This window comes from Amblyomma americanum, chromosome 3, assembly GCF_052857255.1.
Source record: "Amblyomma americanum isolate KBUSLIRL-KWMA chromosome 3, ASM5285725v1, whole genome shotgun sequence".
In the NCBI taxonomy this organism is placed as follows: Eukaryota; Metazoa; Arthropoda; class Arachnida; order Ixodida; family Ixodidae; genus Amblyomma; species Amblyomma americanum.
In genome coordinates this window covers 110,680,766-110,699,143 of record NC_135499.1, presented here as the reverse complement: position 1 = coordinate 110,699,143, position 18,378 = coordinate 110,680,766, and the positions used below count along the sequence as shown (strand labels likewise).

The following is an 18,378-nucleotide window of genomic DNA, read 5'->3' as shown; positions in this document are numbered from 1 at the left end:
GATGTGCGTGTACGACCGAACAGGCCTGGAGTTTCTCGTAGAGTTCTCATCGCTCCTTTCGTGCGGGCCTTTCCACGGCAATGTTTTATATCTTAACCTCGAGACCAATGTTGCTATTAGGTCGCTAGCATGTTTCTGTACACAGTACAAGGTATCAGTCAACTTAGCTTTAGGACAGATACGTTCAACGTTCGTGCGATCTCATATCCTTCCGCCCCTCGAGAATCAGCAGTTCCTTCCTACAATGTGGCAACTGCAATTTTTGCCGACCGCTGTCTGGCCGCTTCAATTCTGTACCAAGCAGAGAGACACTAACACGGTGAATTCTCGCTGCCTTGTACCTAACTTATATGCCTTAGGAACTGAGTAATTAATCATTACCGTCCACATAACCCCAGACATAAGCTCGACACGGAGTGACTGCCAAACTACAGCAATAAACCTGTATCATTACATTTACCTTAGACCGTGTCTTGCAGGAATATTGCAGACATGCGCTTCTGTTTTTTTATGCTTCTCAATTTAGGTTCTGGTATATAGCAGCCCGCGCCTGCAAATTATCTTTACGACAACCGACAAAGTAAATTATGCCATGCATCCGCGACAAAATTCTTTGATTTCAACACTGTTCCTTTCTTTGTGATTTTTTTGTAAATCAAGGTGCTCGTTGGCGTTAATACCGCACATAAAAAAGGCGTACCGCAACAATCTCGACAAGAGCAAAAGCATTAAGTAGCGCAGAAACAGACACTGACATTCCCAGAAGGCAACGATGCCTCTCATTGCAAATATTTTGGGCGAAGTTCATGTATTGAGTAACGCCTAGTCCAAAGCTAGGCGTTATCAACAAACCTACGCTAGAGATTGTTTCCTAGTGCGCTTTTCCAAGCTCAGACTGCCTGAAAAATCTTCCCTACGTTACCTTCCAGGCGATCTCGGTTACGTTACTTGAGCTGTTTTCTCCGCTGGAAATCAGGAAAGGCCCCACAGCGAAGACTGCAAACATGGCTGCGAAAAAATTAAGCATTGCTGTAGTGCAGGAATATCGGCGGGCACCACACAAGTGAGAGCACTGGAAGACGCTATATAGACTAACTCAGCTATTATGAAGTGAACAGCATTAAATGCGTACTTCTCATATAGAGAATTTTGACAGTACAATGACAAGCTCTGCACAATAGGTGCAGGTTGATCGATTAATGTATATCTGAAGAACGTGCGATGTTTTCTTAGCCTCCGCGCTGCATTAAGTTCAGATGTTGAGGTGAGGTAGGACGTTCTTCTTCCCTTTAGTTCTCCAGCCAGGCTGTGTACATTGGAACACTCTCCGTGCTGCACTGGTTAAGCTGTTGCAACTGCTCGATGAGCTCGAAGGCGTGGCGCTCCCTGCTGGGCGGATCTGGCCTCTCACTGTGAACGGCACGTGTGGCTCGAAGGGAAAGCATGTTCTGAGAAACGACAAACAAGCCGAGAAACGACGAACCGAGAAACGACGAACCAGCCCTGTAGTACGTGACGTTGAACGCTATTTTAACGTCGGCCTGAGACACGATGGAGTAGTTTCGTAGAGCGGCCAGTAACGCAGCAGGGATTTGTCCTTCGATTGTAGATTCGGTGAAGTCAATTTCAGGGGAGCATTTCGCAAAGAGCAAAGAGGCTCAGAGAGGAAAGTGGGTAAAGGAACAAACTCGAGCAATTGACATCTCAATAAAAATAAAGAAGTAATTGGGACGGCCATGCAAAGTAATGACGCGAAGGGAACATAAGCTATGCTCCGTAAGCAAAACGTGGTATACAATAAGAAAAAGCAAGCGCAGTAGGTGGAGGCAGCAAGTCAGGTGGGCGGAGAAGCTTGCGAAGCCTACGAGGATAAAGTGGCCGCCACTGCAGTTGGAGAGTTCATAGAGGTTAGTGGGATCGGCCTTTGCCCTGCACTGGTTAAGCTGTTCCTGCTGGTGATGATCACGAGCTGAAGACATGGAGAGCATTGTTGTCAAGCAAACATACTTTAGTTACAAAACACATGAAAAACACATATAACAGATAAAAAACGCGGCAGGCGTATAATAGCTACGCCGATGAAAAAGGAATTACCGTTGCCGATAAAAGAGAGGTAAACGAAGGCTTAAAGGAAGTAATGGGGCACCCTTTAGGGCCTCGTAACTGCAGACCTCTTTATATATGATAGGAATCATGTTTTAAGAAACTCTGCAGCCCTGTTTACTCTATTCATTACAATTTTATGCTTTTGAGAGCAGTAGAAATATGTTAACCCATTATGGATCCAAATCAATTCTCACTTGCCGGTCTTGGAAAATTGAAGGTAGGTTAACTGATGGAAAACTGTTCCTAAGGCATTTTCTAACGGAATCACTGACGAAAACAAAATGACCATTAGGCCTTCATTGATGAAAACACAAGGCTTAGTTTTAGGAAGTTAAGATCATAACAGAACATTGCCAAAGGATGAAAAAATGTTCAGAAAAATAAACACTACAGGACCAGCCCTTATGCATGGGATTCGTGCATTAAAGGAAAAGCATTACTTGCCACCAGAAAAAAAAAACAGGTTCATGCAGTCATGCAGGTGGTGGAAGCACATCGAGATGTATCACAATATATAGGGCCTGGAGATGACAGTAATCTTTCATGGAAATATTGAGAGGTTATTGGACAAAAAAGGTGTCAAGCAAGGGTTACATCTTCTCTTTGTTATTCGCTTACAATATGTATTCAAATCGAATGGAAAGATATTCGAATATGAAGTAATAGAAAAACTTCCCGATTTCTGATTTGGGGATGGAGCTGAACAAGTAAAATTCTCTCTAAAAGAATGGCAGCGCACGCTGCTGATGCTTAGGGACATATGCAGGCAAGTTAGAACTGCCCGCTTTAAAATTACTCTAAGAAAAGACAGCTTTCAACCGTCTTTGAACACAAGGAGCAGTTTACATTGGCGATGAAGCACAGCAAGCTGTAGGGTGAAATGGTGAAAGCAGATTAAGACCCTAAGAAAGTGATTTCTAGCAAAATAAAGATGGACTGGAGTCTATTCTGTAGACACTCAAAGACGAGACGATGCATACCACACCTCTAATCTATCTAAAAAGGAAATTCTGTATCTGTTGTGTCCTGCCAGTCCTCAGCTGTAGGCTACCTGCGACTGCTGAAATGAAAATGAGAACTTTGCAGCGGGCTCTGGCTAAACTCATTAAAAATAGCGTTTTTAACAGCAGATGGAGAGCAGCACGGATAATAAGGAAACCAGAAAAAAATAATAATAATAATAATAATAATAATAATAATAATAATAATAATAATAATAATAATAATAATAATAATAATAATAATAATAATAATAATAATAGTAATATTAATAATAATAATAATAATAATAATAATAATAATAATAATAATGTGACTGGTCTTCGCCTCCGGAATCTTCACAGGCTGGCGCATAAAGAAAAAGACAATGACGAGCGCCGAACGCTCCGACCCTCCTACGTGCTCTGGACTGAACGCTGTCTCTGGACTGTGCCTGGACTGTACCGCTGGTTGCTCGCTACGCTGTGCTTTGGAAGATGTTTCTTATTACAAGTGGTGGAGGTGCCAACAATCCCCTCGCCCTGGAGCTTCGCACCTGCGCATTGCCTACCACCTCTGCAATGCCTGAGACCGTCACCCAAACCGCTTCACCTTCTCCGTCGGCTGTCTTCTGTTCCCGCGACACGCGGCAGCGTGATCCGGCCATCTTCAGCGGCACTGCAGACACGGACGTGGAGGATTGGTTGGCCTCCTATGAACGCATAGGCGCATACAATAAGTGGGACGATACCGTCATGTTCACCAACATTATCTTTTATTTGAGCGACGTAGCCAATCTCTGGTTTCGAAACCACGAGGCTGACATCTCAAGCTGGGCAGCTCTAAAAAACAGCCTGACAGAAGTCTTTGGCCGTCCCGCAATGCGTAAGCTTCGCGCCGAGCAACGCTTGCGAAGTCGGGCCCAGCAAACCGGTGAAAACTTCACCAGTTATATAGAAGATGTCGTCGACCTCTGCAAGCGTGTCAACCCTGCTATGAGCGAGGCCGACAAGATCAGACATATTATGAAAGGCATTGAGGATGATGCCTTCCAGATGCTTGTCGCCAAAGATGCCCAGACTGTCTCCGGTGTCATCGGCTACTGCCAAAGCTTCGATGCGCTGCGCAGACAGCGCCTTTGCGCCCTGCGTGCTGGCTTTCAGGAGGCCACATTTTCCAGCTCGGCTCTCCGTGAAGATGGTGCTTTGGAAAAACAGTCGCTCCTCCAGCGCATCCAGCAGTTTGTCCGTGAGGAAGTCGCACGCCAGTTGTGCTTGTCTACCTGCCTGCCTACGCATGCGCCGTCACTTACTCCCAACCTACAGGTTGGGAGTGAGGAGTCATTGAGGTTTCATTGAGGAGCAGGTCGCTGAAGTCCTGCCACCTCCTCCTCAGCCACTCTAATCGCGGCTCCTCTGACGTACGTCGATGCCATGGTGCGGTGGTGGCCCTCACCTGCTGGCCCCATTCTACAGGGCACCTAACCGACTGTTCGGACCCCAGCTACCTGCGACCCTACCTTATCGTCCGTTTGCCAGCCCCCGATCACAGTGGCAGCCACTCAACCCCATGGCGCATGCAAGGTTTATGGTTTATGAGGGTTTAACGTCCCAAAGCGACTCAGGCTATGAGGGACGCCGTAGTGAAAGTCTCTGGAAATTTCGACCACCTGAGGTTTTTTACGTGCACTGACATCGCACAGTACACTTGCCTCTAGAATTTCGACTCCATCGAAATACGACCGCCGCGGCCGGGATCGAGCCCGCGTCTTTCGGGCCAGCAGCCGAGCGCCGTAACCACTCAGCCACCGCAGCGGCTCAATGGCGCATGCAAGACAACCGCCCTATTTGCTACGCCTTTGGCGTTACTGGCCACGTGGCTCGTTTGTGTCGCGGTCGTTACCGCCGTCCTTACGATTATAGGCGTGAGCCGACGTAAGAAATTCTTCCCTTCATCGCCTGCGTCACATGAGCCGCCTCCGGATTCTTCTTTTGCTAGTTACGATCTCCGCTCCCCGTGCTCGCCGTCTCCTGGCCTTCGTTCCCGTTCTCCGATGCTCCGCCACCAACCCGCCGTCCACGCGTAAAACTAACGGCCGCAGTTCCGGAGATAAGAACTGCGTCACCAGCGACTCACTCAAGACCTGTTTCTGTGCCTGCCAATATTATTACCGTGTTCGTTGAGGGAGTCGCCGTCGAAGCACTTGTTGACACTGGCGCAGCCGTTTCCGTTCTCAGTCACATCCTCTGTCGCAGACTCAAAGAAGTTATGACGCCTAGCTCTTCCTACCGTTTATTTCCGCGTCGCCAGCGCTCAGGACATTCGGCCGTTAGCTGCCTACACCGCCAGCTTGCTTTTAGAGACGAACGTTCCCTGCAGAATAGAGTTCCCCGTCCTCGCCCGATCATCTCACAACGTCATCCTTGCTTGGGACTTCCTCTCTGCACATCGCGCCGTTATTGACTGCACCCGTGCTCAGCTCGAGTTGTCGCCCTTCAGTGAGGCTCCCTTGGACGTACCCGGTGCTGCTGCCGCTAATGTGGTCGTATCAGAGGACACAGACGTTCCGCCTTTCTCTTCAGTGCTGCGCCTCTTTCTTGTGCTGCTCCCTCCGGTGCAACTGTCACTTAAACGCCCTCTTTACGATGCGCTGACCAGAAATCTGTTTTGCTGCCTCATGCCGTGCTGACAATTATTCGTGGCTCAAGCGCTATTTATGTGGCCAACCCATTCTCCTGCCCCACCGCTTTACTCCGAGGCCCATCGCTCGGTAGTGTTGCCTTGCTCGATCCCGCCTCAGCATAGCCCCTCGTCGATAGCACAGCCGGCCTTAACGTCAGCGCTATTAGGACTGTTGCCATCGCCAAGCCGTCTTGTCTCGATATTTTTCACTGTTCCGTCGACACCGCACTGACATCTACCCGATGAGCCCAACTTGTCGCCGTCCTGAACCGTTTTGAAGATTCGTTTGACTACCAGCAACCTTCTTTCGGCCGCACAACCACCGTTACCCACTGTATCAATCATGGCACCCATGCCTCATTGCGCCAACGTCCGTACCGCGTGTCAGCCGCTAAGCTCCGCATCACTGATGAACAGGTGACCGACATGCTCAAGCGCCACGTTATACTGCCGTCGCACATCCCGTGGGCATCGCCGGTGGTACTGGTCAACAAAACGTCTCCATCTGGTTCTGCGTCGATCACCGTTGTCTGAACAAGATTACACGCAAGGACATCTCTTCCTCGTATCGAAGACGCCCTCGACGGTCTGCAGGGCGCTGAGTTCTTTTTCTCATTCGTCTTGCGCTCTGGTTACTCGTAGGTGCCGACGGGAGAGGCCGATCGCCCAAAAACTTCATTCTTCACAACCGACGGGTTCTATGAATTTAATGTCATGCTCTTCGGCCTCTGCAATGCACCGGCGACAGTTGAGCGCATGATGGACAACCTACTTCGCGGGCTTAAATGGCACACATGCCTTTGTTACCTCAACGATGTGGTGATCTTTTCCTTGGATTTATCATCTCACCCCCAGTGCCTTGAGAATGGTCTTCGCTGCCTGGCCGACGTTGGCCTCCAACTCAATTTTAAAAAATGCCGCTTCGGGGCTCGGCAGCTCACCATTCTCGGACATGTCGTGTCAAAAGGATGGCGTTCTCCCGGATCCGGCAAGATAACGAGCTGTGGCAGAATTTCCGAAGCCCACTTCTGTAACCGACCACCTGTCACATGTGATAGGAAGTTTGAAATAGAAGTATGAACCAAAGAAGTTGGAGAAGACGACGAGGTTGACGGTTAGCATGATGTGTATTAACGCAAGAATACAGAAGATGGAGAAGAATTCGGTGAGGTGGGGAGAGGTGATTGGTGGAGAATAGGAGACGAAGACGATGACGACAAGGATGACGTGTGCCAAAGCCAAGGTTATAAAAGCGCGAGGGATAGCGTGGTGTGGGGGGGGGTAGATCTAAGAAGCGGAGGTTCCGGCGGGTCAGGACCGCCTCGGATGGAAGAGAGCAACGCCGGGTACTGCAACGGTGATCTCGAGTTCTACGGCATCGCACCGTGGACTTCCTGCCATTCCTAAGCCCGTTCCGGGGAGTCAGTGGCTGACGCAACCACCTGCCACTGCCAGGGGTGCCTCCAGTGCTGTTGCCACCCATCCCGGTGGTGCCCACAACGCCAACATCTACAGCATCACCTCCACGGGCACTTGGACCTGGAGGTCGCACGACGCCGTCAGCGACGCCAGCCTGAGCACGTCGAACTCCACCTCGACGCCTGCTGCCTATATGCCACTGACTGGAGCCATGTAACGCTTCATCAGCACCGAACCGTGAGCACGAATGCCAAACGCTAGTAAACTTGGGTGTTCCCGGGTCGTGTCACTCGTGTTTATTGGTAGTCTGTGTTTTGCGCTAGTTTTCTCAGTTTTGTGTGGTAGTGTTTGTGTCACGTAGGGTGTAATAAACGGTCGTCTCTGTAAATACACTTGTCGCTTAGTCCATTCTCTCGGCCTGAGTGTTCTCCAGGGAACCGTAATAGGCCAGCCTGCCAGGATTCATTCCCTTGTTTCTGTTCGTTTTGTCTCGGATCTTTCCGATCTCTCCATGGCAGGAAGTATGGATTGGCAGAAACGTTAGAACTGGCTCTCAAGCTAGGGTTAAGCAAGAAATAGACGATGAGTCTCTATGACGAGGAGGCAAAAAGACCGAGAGAGGAGGCAAATAGGCAGAGAGAAAAAAGTACTCAAGCACGCGCACATGATCGTGATGGAGAAGAGCGGGAGGCTAAAGGAGCTCGCGAGGCAGAAGAAAAGAAGAAAAGAAGGATAGAACAGGAGGAGGTTCCTTCGTGGAAATAGGCGCATATCGCGGAGGATATGACGAGATCACGGACGATGGTCAGCGTTTCTTAGCGAGTACAGAATCTCCAAGCATCGCCTCTACCCGGCCCCTGCAAAGGGACTAGGGAAAGCAAACGAACGCGTTCTACTCCGATTATTCACGAACGCAATGCTCTGTCCGGCAGTAATAAAACACTTCAAATTCCGCGTTCACTGGCAGGTGCAAGCACTGTGGGGAGGTGGCTGGCACCTACCACATGGTTTGGACTTGCCAGCGCAACTCAGCTCTCTCTCCCCACCCCAACTATACCAGAGAGGAATGGGAGGCAGCCCTGCTTGGCTGTTCGCACCTTCAGGCCCAAAAGACTTTGGTCAAGAGGGCTAAGCTGGCGGCTTCGACCAATGAGGTCCCAAAATAAGGACTCCACCATTGCGGGGCTCTTTAGAGAGTCTCACCTCTTTCTTTCAATAAAGGCTTTTCACCACCACTATCACCTACCAGACGGGCCAGCGTTTGCCTAAGAAAGCTGATGGCTCCTTTTGATGACAAAATAGATGATGTGGACGCATATCTGCAAAGATTCGAGCGGATAGCTTTGGGGCAAGGCTGCGAGCGTAGTGAATGGGCCACGGCATTGAGCATATGTTTAGTCGAGAAGGCGCTAGATGCGTTTGGGAGGATGCCTGCTGCCGATTCCATGGATTACGAGAAAGTCAAGAAGGCACTCCTCCAAAGGTTTAGGCTTACGCCAGAGGGTTTTCGCGAGTATTTCGCACCGCGAAACCCGAGTATTCTGAAACCGGTAAGCAGTTTTCCAGCAGGCTTATCAACTATTTCGACACGTGGCATGATATGTCAAACACACAAAAGAGCTTGAAGGGGGTGGGGGGGGGAGGGGCGTGACAAAGTGGTGACAGAGCCGTATTTTGCATGTTGCAGTCCAAAGCTAGCGCTATTCCTGAAAGAAAGTTGTGTTCATTGGGAGAGTTTGCTGACGTTGCAGACTAATTCATTAAGGCTCAGTGGCTGAGAAACATGAGTAAGAGAAAGGACGCAACTGAAAAGGTCCTAGAGACAGATGGGACAAAACCAAGTGCCCGTGCAAGTGATGCTGGTGATGTTGGCGTTTTGGGCGCCACCCGGATGCGTGGAAACCGCGCTGGAGGCACCCCTGGCCGTAGCAGGTGGTTGCATCAGCCGTTGACTCCCCGGAACGGGCTCAGGAACGGCAGAAAGCCCACGGTGCGGCGCCGCCGAACTCGAGATCACTGGAGCAGTAGCCGGCGTTGCTCTCTTCGATCCGAGGTGTTCCTGACCCGCCGGAACCTCCGCTTCTCTGTTCTCCCCCCCCCCCCCTTGCTTGCCATGCTATCCCTCGCGCTTTTTGAACACTTTCGTGGGTACACGTTATCCTCGTCGCCGTCGTCCTCGTCTTCCCTTCTCCACCAATAATCTCTTCCCACCTCACCGAATCCTTCTTCATCATCTTCTGTAGTCTTGGGTTAATACACGTCATGCTTATCGTCATCCTCGTCTTCTCCAAACTTGTTTAGGTCATACTTCTATTTCAAACTTCCTGTCACATGTCACACCTCCGCAGCTTCGTCACCAGCTGCTCCTACTTCCACCGCTTTGACCGCCATTCCGCCACTATCATCGACCCCCTGACCAAGCTCCTTTTCGGCCACGACCTTTCGGCCTGGTCGCCAGCCTGTGATGATGCCTTTACGACACTCCATTGCCCCCTGACCACTCCGCCAATTCTGAGTCATTTAGACCCTCGTTCTCCGACGGAACTCCACACCGATGCCAGTGGCGTTGGGCTTCGGTCCAGTACTCGCTCAGCGCAAGCCTGGCTCTGAAGAATACGTTGTCGGTTACGCCATCCGGACAGTCACAAAAGCTGAAGCCAACTATTCTATCACCGAGGAGTGTTTAGCCATCCTTTGGGCGATTGTCATATTTCGCCTTTCTTGTATGGGCGCCCTTTTGACGTTGTCACTGATCACCACGCCCTCTGCTGGTTGTCCTCTTTGAGACATCCCTCTGGTCGACTGGCGCGCTGGGCTCTGCGACTGCAAGAGTACGACATTCGCGTTGTCTATCGTTCCGGCCGTAAACATGTCGATTTTGATGCCCTCTCACGTTCCCCTGTGCCAGCTGAGGCAGTGCCTCGTATATCCGCCCTGGATGGCGTTTGAGTCCGCTGATATGGCTTCCGAGCAACGCCAAGACCCATCGATGGCCTCTCAGATTTCTTATCTGGCCAATCGTCTCGACCTCTTTCCCGTGCTCTCCGTCGTCAGTCCCACCATTTCAAAATCAGAAACGAGCTTCTTTACCGGCGGAACTACCTTCGAGATGGTCGCAAGTGGCTACTTGAAATTCCGACACATCTGCGTTCCTTCATTTGCTCTTCCTACCACGATGATTCCCAGTGTGCCTATGCCGGCTTCTTGAAGACTTTCACCTATCTACGACATCGGTATTACAGGCGTGGGATGTACCATTATATGCGCCAGTTCTTTCAGTCCTGTGACGCATTCCAGCGTCGAAGAAACACACCTCGCCGACCCGCCGCTCCTATGTAGCCGCTGCCTTGCACAGCGCAACCCTTCGGACGTGTTGGCATCGACCTCTACGGCCCCCTTCCCAGCACATCAACCGGGAACCGCTGGATCATCGTTGTCATCGACCACCTTACACGCTACTCTGAAACGCAACCTTCACCATCCGCTACAGCCCAAGACATTGCATCCTTCATTCTCCATCACATCATTCTTCGCCATGGTGCTCCCACAGAGTTGCTGAGTGATAGAGGTCCGGCCTTCCACTCTGAAGTTGTAGAAGCTCTCCTTCAGGAATGCAACATCGTTCACCGCACCAGCTCCACCTACCATCCCCAGACAAATGGCATAGTTGAGCGTTTTAACCGCGCCCTCGGCGACCTGCTGGCCATGTAAGTTGCTTCCGATCACTGTAACTGGGACCACGTTCTCCCTTTTGTCACATACACTTATAACTCCACTGCTCGAGCCACCACCGGATTCTCTCTGTACTTTCTCCTGTATGGCCGTGAGCCTTCTTGCACAATGGACATCATTCTACCTTACCGCCCTGATGCTTCCGAATTTACAACTCTTTCTCAAGCCGCCACTTATGCCGAAGAATGCCGACAGCTTGCCCGGTCCTTCAATTCTCACGCCCAGCAGCAGCAGAGAAGCACCTGTGATTCCCCTGCACTTCCTCCCCCTTACCTTCCTGACTTTTTGGTCTGGCTCTGGATACCCTCATCAGGTCCCGTCCTTTCCGCCAAACTTGTTAGCAAGTACCAGGGACCCTACCGTATTCTTCAGCAGACATCCCCCGTCAATTACCTCATCAAACCCCTTACGCCATCCCCTGATCATCGTCGCCTAGGCCGCGCCATTGTCCACACGACCCGCCTCAAACCACACTACGACCCCGCCGTCGTCACATCGCCGTAGGCCGCCAGGATGGCGCCTTTTAGATCGGGGGAAGATGTAAGAGTGGCCTTCGGTTCCGGAATATTCAGAGCCTAGCGCTTAAAGAAAACGACAGGCGCCGAACGCTCCGACCCTCGTGCGTGCTCTGGACTGGCCGCTGCCTCTGCTCTGTACCTGGACTGTATCACTAGGTGTTCGCGACGCAGTACCTTGCAAGAAGTTTATAATAATAATAATAATAATAATAATAATAATAATAATAATAATAATAATAATAATAATAATAATAATAATAATAATAATAATAATAATATAATAATGTATATTTAAACCCAAATGTGTACACGGGATAAAGAATCAAAGCAGAAAAAGAGGTAGTGGTGGCAGCATGACAAAACCCTGGGACCACAAACAATAGCAGCGATAGCTTCATATTCACACTGCAAAAAATAGTCACAAAAACCACAGTAAATTTAAAATTACTTTGCAGCGAAACACATGCCGTTCCTGAAAATGGCAACAAAAGAACCCAAATTAATTACAATCCTGGTGAGGACATCTCTATTGCGCGGCTCAAGTGATTCGTGCGCAGAAAAAATAAAAATGACATATTCGCTAAAATTAATATGAGCAAAACATTTCGGCAGGTTAGCTGATTCAGTGAAGCAACCATCGATGAAATTAAGAGCTCTCCAGTTAAGGACTGCTGTTCTTTAAGGAATGAGGCGCAATGCACCAGTATCGCCCAATTTAGGGCAGAGCTAAAACAGCCTAAACGGAGAAGACTTGCATGCTCTGCAGGAACTAGCGGAGGAATCCTGGATTGTTTTATTGGCCATTTCAACCTGGACACCGAAGTTAGATAGCGCGCAGGCTGCAGCTTTTGCGTGGCTAACCGACGTCACAGGTTCTCCGGAAGGTAAAGTTGAGAAAGAATAATTTTTGCCTGGAAACGTCGATCCTATAGGCTGCTTTATAATGTTCCGATGAAGGATGGCCTTTTACAATGAATAGTTGGAAAGAGCAGGCAGGATGCTCACTTATTCTTCAGTATCCAAGGAAGTTCAGTCTGTTGATGGAGTCTCGCTCTATGAGCGGGCGACGAGGGCTGTAGCTGTCGTAACTAGTCGTCCCAGGTGTTCCTCCAGTTGTCTCGTCCAACCAGATGCAAGGCGAAGTGCATAGGAGCGTTGAGGCTCTGAACCGGTCGATCCACCATAAGGCTGTGAAGCCTCACCAGAGAAGATCGCTATGCGCTGGCCAGCGAACATGGGAGACAGCGGGGTAGTCTCTGAGGACCACTGATTGAGGAGGATCATACAGCACGCTCATAACTGCTTAGCGTGTAGGGAAAATGCTCTCCTAGACATAGAAACTTCTCCGTGATATAAAAGATTGTACTGCCATGGGTCTGAAAAGCGCCCGCAGGTTTCGTGGACCAGCGGCGGTGCCAGTGTACCGGTACCGGGACTCCGCCCTTGTTTGTCAGCTTAAGCCGCAAGGACAGACGGAAAAGGCGCTTTGACCTCGCAAACGTAGTCGGGGAAGGTAGCCAGATAAGACATCCTTATGACGAATGCGAACACAAGCACCAATTTCACGGCAGCACGTTGCTACTGAAGAAACAGCTTCTTGAGTAGTCCTTCGCTGGTCGTTCTGGCTAGCGATCTATGAAGGTGATGCGTGTGCTTGTGGAGCTCAGAGGGTTGTCGATCTCCGAGTTATATCTTGGGTAGGGGCTCCTGTAGCCATTACCTTGATGAAAATGTCATGCGCTTTTGAATGCGTCCGCACAGGAGTCACGGGTGCCAGGACACCGGCCAAGGCTGGAAGCAGATGGCCATAGCGAGTCTCCTAAGGTGTTACATGTGGTGGATGAAAACTGGCTTACAAATGCAGCAAATAATGCTCCCATGAGACTTTTGGGGATGATGGATAGCAAAAGGGGAGCGCGGTTTCTCGGACTGTGTGAAAAAAAGGAAGTTGGAGCGGCCGCGCAAAAGTAATGGTGGTAGGTGTTAGATATTAGTAAGTCGCACCGACGAGACGCGATTCCGTCCGACCCTTGACTACAAGGTGGTAGGTGTGTTACGTTGGTTATTGGACTACGGAAAGGTGCGTGTCTGTAGCTACCAGTGCAGGTCAGCTTCCACCCTAGAGAGTAAGAGGTTAGGTGGCTGATGCAGGGGATTGTATATACGACCAATACTGTTAAAGCATAATTGTCACACCTTATGATCGCTTGTGCGTTTTTATTCTTTTTTTGCCATCGGCGTACCAGGACATCAAAGAGGGGAGTTGGTGAAGCCTAGTAGGGATTCAAACAATCCGGGCTCACATGAGTCAGCGAATGTAACGGTAACAAAGAATCTAAATAAAAAGGCAGCATACAAACTGCCAAAATGATACAGACTATAGGAGACTGTATTGAAAAAAAAACACCAATTAAACACCAGGCCAAAAATAACCGATTTAGAAGCGCTCAAATTTAGTCGTTTTTGGGGTATCTGAAGACACTTATTAAACTGTGTTGTCACATTCTAACCAATTGCGGTGGACACATTTTGTGAAAATCTTAGCATCACTCGCAGGTCCATTACTAGAATTCATTCCATTTTCAAGCGAGACAAGCAAAGAACCGTGGTGGTCTCTCCAGGGCTGCCGCAAAAATAAAGTTACGCAAAACTTACTGCAACTTAAAGGAACAAATATATTGTTTGAAAGCGATTACTACCGCGAGCCGATACCAAAACGAAAGTTTCTTTGGGGCTAGGTGTAGACACAAAGAACAACAAAAATTCAATAACGTTCGCTTGGGCGACACTACGGAAAGGCATGAGCGGTCGCCGTTACTAACTATACTTATTGACCACTGATTTAGTTTCCACAGCGATTTATTTTATTTAATTTTTCTGTCCTGGCGTCTTGTTCTTGTCGTATTCTTTTAGCGAAGCGACATCGATCATTCTCTACATTTATAGACCCCTGCCGTCTCCATACCCCAACTAGCGTAGTGGTGCAGGGGTCAAACGATGCGCCACGGCCCTATGGTGGCAGGTGATGCCACCGGAGGGACTTGTGAGACAGAGGTTGCTCTTCCCAGGCAACGTCTCGCGATCAGTCATTGATTTAACTGACACCTGCCACGGTGGGGATCTTGCTCACAATCCGGTCGGCAGGGCTTCACTGCTAGGGCTTCGCCTGGGGCTTCACTCTTCTCCGTCACTTTCTCGGTGACATGTCTCCTCTAGTGCTCATGCATTAATAATGAACGTAATCTTAATAAATCATAAATTGAAATTTAAAGATAAATGTTATGCGTGTCCCGATGTCACACGTGCAAAAGGTGAACTTTTCAGTCATCAGTACGGTTCAGACCGCGAGTGATGCAAACCTTCCTGGTAAAATAACCTACACCAGCCGAACCTTATAGCTCGCTGTATAGTAAATAAAGGCGGTCAACTAGAAACTCTAGTCATCGACAATAATCTACATGTTAATGCACACTGGCCGTTAGCTAGAAGACGCAATACGTTATGCAGTTGTTTATCATCCTTTCTAGAGTGTGATTAGCTGCGATAGACACTCAAGATGTGATAGTTCTGCTGTCTTGTTGAAGTAAGATGTTCAAGCACTTGGACTTCCGCAACCTTATGATCACGAGAGCCTATCTAGATCGCAGCGATGGGCTAGTGGTCTGACCAAGCGCCTCGCATGCGGGAGGTGTGTGGTTCGATCCCCGAGTGCCGCCGGGTACCCACCGGTGATGCAATGCATACAAGCTTTGCCCTGGGCTGGTGCTCTGATTATTTAGGGTTAAATTCTTGGGAAATAGGTCTTTGTCCTCAGCTTGAATAGAAGAAAAATGCATTGTGCCATGGCGCTCTTTGGCCACAGATGCCCTTGCGCCATAAAAATACGTCATCATCATCACTAGCCTATCTTTAATATTGTATATGCTACAGGCGCCGGATTTTTTTTTGACTGAGGTGTACCCACCACTTGATGCGACATAACGATTTCTTTCTGACTTAGCTGATCACATGACCAAATTCACTAGTGATAAATATATTCTTGTTGTATACTTCAGACTGCCGGGAATAGATCGGGATTGTTCTATTTCTCAGTGTGACCTTGGCAAGTCTTGCCTATTTGATATTATGCTAAAACACAACCATGAACCGCTCCTTAAAAAACCCACGCGTGTCCAGCGCACTTAGCCATCTATGGTTGATCTGGTTAACCTGTTTGTTAGTCGATCCACTGGTTTCTTTTTGTCGGTTTGACTAAAAGCAGCTGAAGAAACCCAGCAGGTCACCTCTTGCAAAGCCTATTGGTGTAGAACACTTTCTGCGTGCCACGAAGGAAATAGTACTTGATTCTCTTGACCTTAGCAACATTCAGTTTGAAGGAAATGATATGTGTATACTGAAAAGAAGTTTAAAGAAATTTGCCAGCTACACCTTCACACAATTTTCCCCTCGACAATGTCAAACAAAAGTCGCCAAAATATATCCCTCGATTGCTCCTAAAACCTTATATTCCTGAAGAAAAATAAAGAGAACAAAAGTTACTTGTCTACCAAACGCTGCACAAGCTTCATTTCGTCAGGCTGCGGGTTATTCAAAGAGTAATTCGTTTGAGCGCGCAATGCTGATGTCACCATTTAGCTCACGTAAAGCGTACGCGATCTCCCAGACACCCTTAGAGCATGTGGTGGTAGCGGTCTCGGTAACAAAGAAAATACTCTCGACTCAGCGTTTACAGCTCAGCCGGAGACCAGCTACCAAGTGACAAGGGGGGTGGTCGTTTGGTGCCCAGCTTTCGCCGGTCGCAAGCCAGAGAATCGGTCGGAGCCCGAAATTCACGAAACAAAACAAAGTTTATACTGCAAAAGAGACGATACAGAGGATTTCACAATCACTCGTACGAGCACATACAACGTGTTTAACAATACAATGCAGCTCATGCAAAGGAACACTCAAGAGGAATTGCAATACGGCCAAACATTGCAACCTTAAGTGCACTTACACAAGGGAGAGACAAGCAAACAAAACACAACTTCTTCACCGGGCACTGCGACAGTTCGACGACCTGAGGAACACGACGGAGCGGTCCCGCAGGTTGGCGCAAGCTGCCTCGCTGGGCCGTGGCTGGGCTAGTGGTGCTGTCCCGGGAGTCGAGTGGGCGCGCTTCTCTGGAGTTTGAACGGCGGCTCGGGCTGATAGACAGCGGTCCACGCCCTTTTTTACAGGTGACCTATGCGTCTGTTCGTTCCTCGCGCCAAGGCAGGCGCGCACATGCACTCAGTATCAAATGCTAAATTTCCATCTCTTTCTCACGCTGGGCGCGCGACCCCATTGGTCAAGCGCCGAAACCAGTTTCCTGGACTTTCCAGCGCCTTCTCGCGACGCGCCGCCGCCAGCGCGACAGCGAAGGGGGGAGGACATCACTTATCACGGTCAAGGCTGCGCCCTATCAGCCTCGACATTCAGTAAAAATTACTCAGACGTTCTGAAACAATCGACGGTTCGCGCGGCCATGTTCCCTTTAGGAAGTGTCACTGGATGCCTGTGGTTAACAACCAGTGGATAAGCTTGAACGTGAAATATAGAATAGCCGCTGAGTTGGGCCGCCTGCCTATGGTATATACGCCAATGAGGAATCTTGGTTGGCTAATACTGAATAGCCAAGAGATGCCATTCAAGTCTATCAGTATCATAGAATGCCATTAATGACTGCTGATTGGAAAGCCAGTGGGGTTCATTGGCTCGAACACTGGATCGGGCAGCGCTCCAGTCAGATGCCATTGTAAACCTTTATTGGAGCCAATTTTCCGAGGTATTCGACCAGTTCTGGGCCATTATCGGCGTGCTGCTTCGGACAAATTTCTTTTCAGTTGTGTTTATGATATTGGCGTAGGAATGAGAGCACACAAACCGTTAGTTAATTTTGCCAAGCGCTTAGGTCACTTTCACATGCGTAGTGAACTCTCATGTAAAGAGACATTCAGACATTTTGGCAATTTATGCTAATTGTCAATCCAAGGTTTCTGTCGAATCCATTCGAAGTGCGATTTTGCGCAGTGGAGCCGGGGCAGCGAACGGGATAGCTGCAAGCTCATACTTCTGCATGCATTCCCAGGTTCGGATATTTTAGCTTTTCCTTTTTTTTTTGTTTCTACTGCCCCTGCTGCGAATTGTCGCTTGAAGTTTTGCGTGAGGTTTTGAAGTTTTGTGTGTGCCTGCGGTAAATCCTTTTGCTATGGGAGGACCCGACATTGCTGACCTGAAGCGCGAATTTCGCAAAGAAATTCGGGAGTTGAAAGCTCATTTCGATTTGTTAGAAAACAATATGAAGACCTCAAAGATGAATGTGCAGAGGTTAAGAAGGAAAATTCCGCACTAAAGGCAATTTAAGAAAAACTCACCCAGGAACTTGAAAGAGTAAAGAAATCGATGCATGAAAATTCCCAAAAGATCATGGCTCAGAATCAGTATTCCCGGATTAAGAACATTGAACTAAAAGGAATTCCACATGCAAAAGAACAAACCTTTTCAGTATTCTAGGCAAGGTTAGCAACTTGATTGGAGAACCGATTACGGATGAGGATATCGACATACGCCACCGTGTTCCAACACGCAATGCTTCTGCCGAACCGAACATTGTGGTGGTGTTCAACAGTCGAACAAAGCGTGATGAGGTACTCGAAAAAGCACGCAAAAAACGTTTCACGGTGGATAAGCTAGGATTTAAAGGTGAAGACCCAGTGTACGTGAAGGAACACCTGTGCCCACAACTAAAGAAATTGCTCGCAATGACCATGAAAAGGAAAGACGAAAGGCGCTGGCGGTTCGCATGGGCGCGTGGTGGAAAGGTGTTCGCACGGCAGATTTAAACGTCTAACGTGGTGCATATCACTTGTGATGCAGATCTGGAAAAGATAGTCTAGTTGATATTTTAGGAGAAACCTGAATT

At 48.9% G+C, this 18,378-nt stretch overlaps 1 protein-coding gene across 1 annotated transcript in view; it reads right to left on the bottom strand.

Annotated features, from left to right (window-relative positions):
* Nucleotides 1–18,378, bottom strand: part of LOC144124813 (uncharacterized) — a 45,298-nt gene that overhangs the window by 16,384 nt on the left and 10,536 nt on the right. Inside the window, exon 3 of the mRNA XM_077657711.1 lies at nucleotides 923–1,008. Within this exon, the coding sequence (XP_077513837.1) occupies nucleotides 923–1,008 (86 nt within the window). The remainder of the gene's footprint in view (nucleotides 1–922; nucleotides 1,009–18,378) is intronic.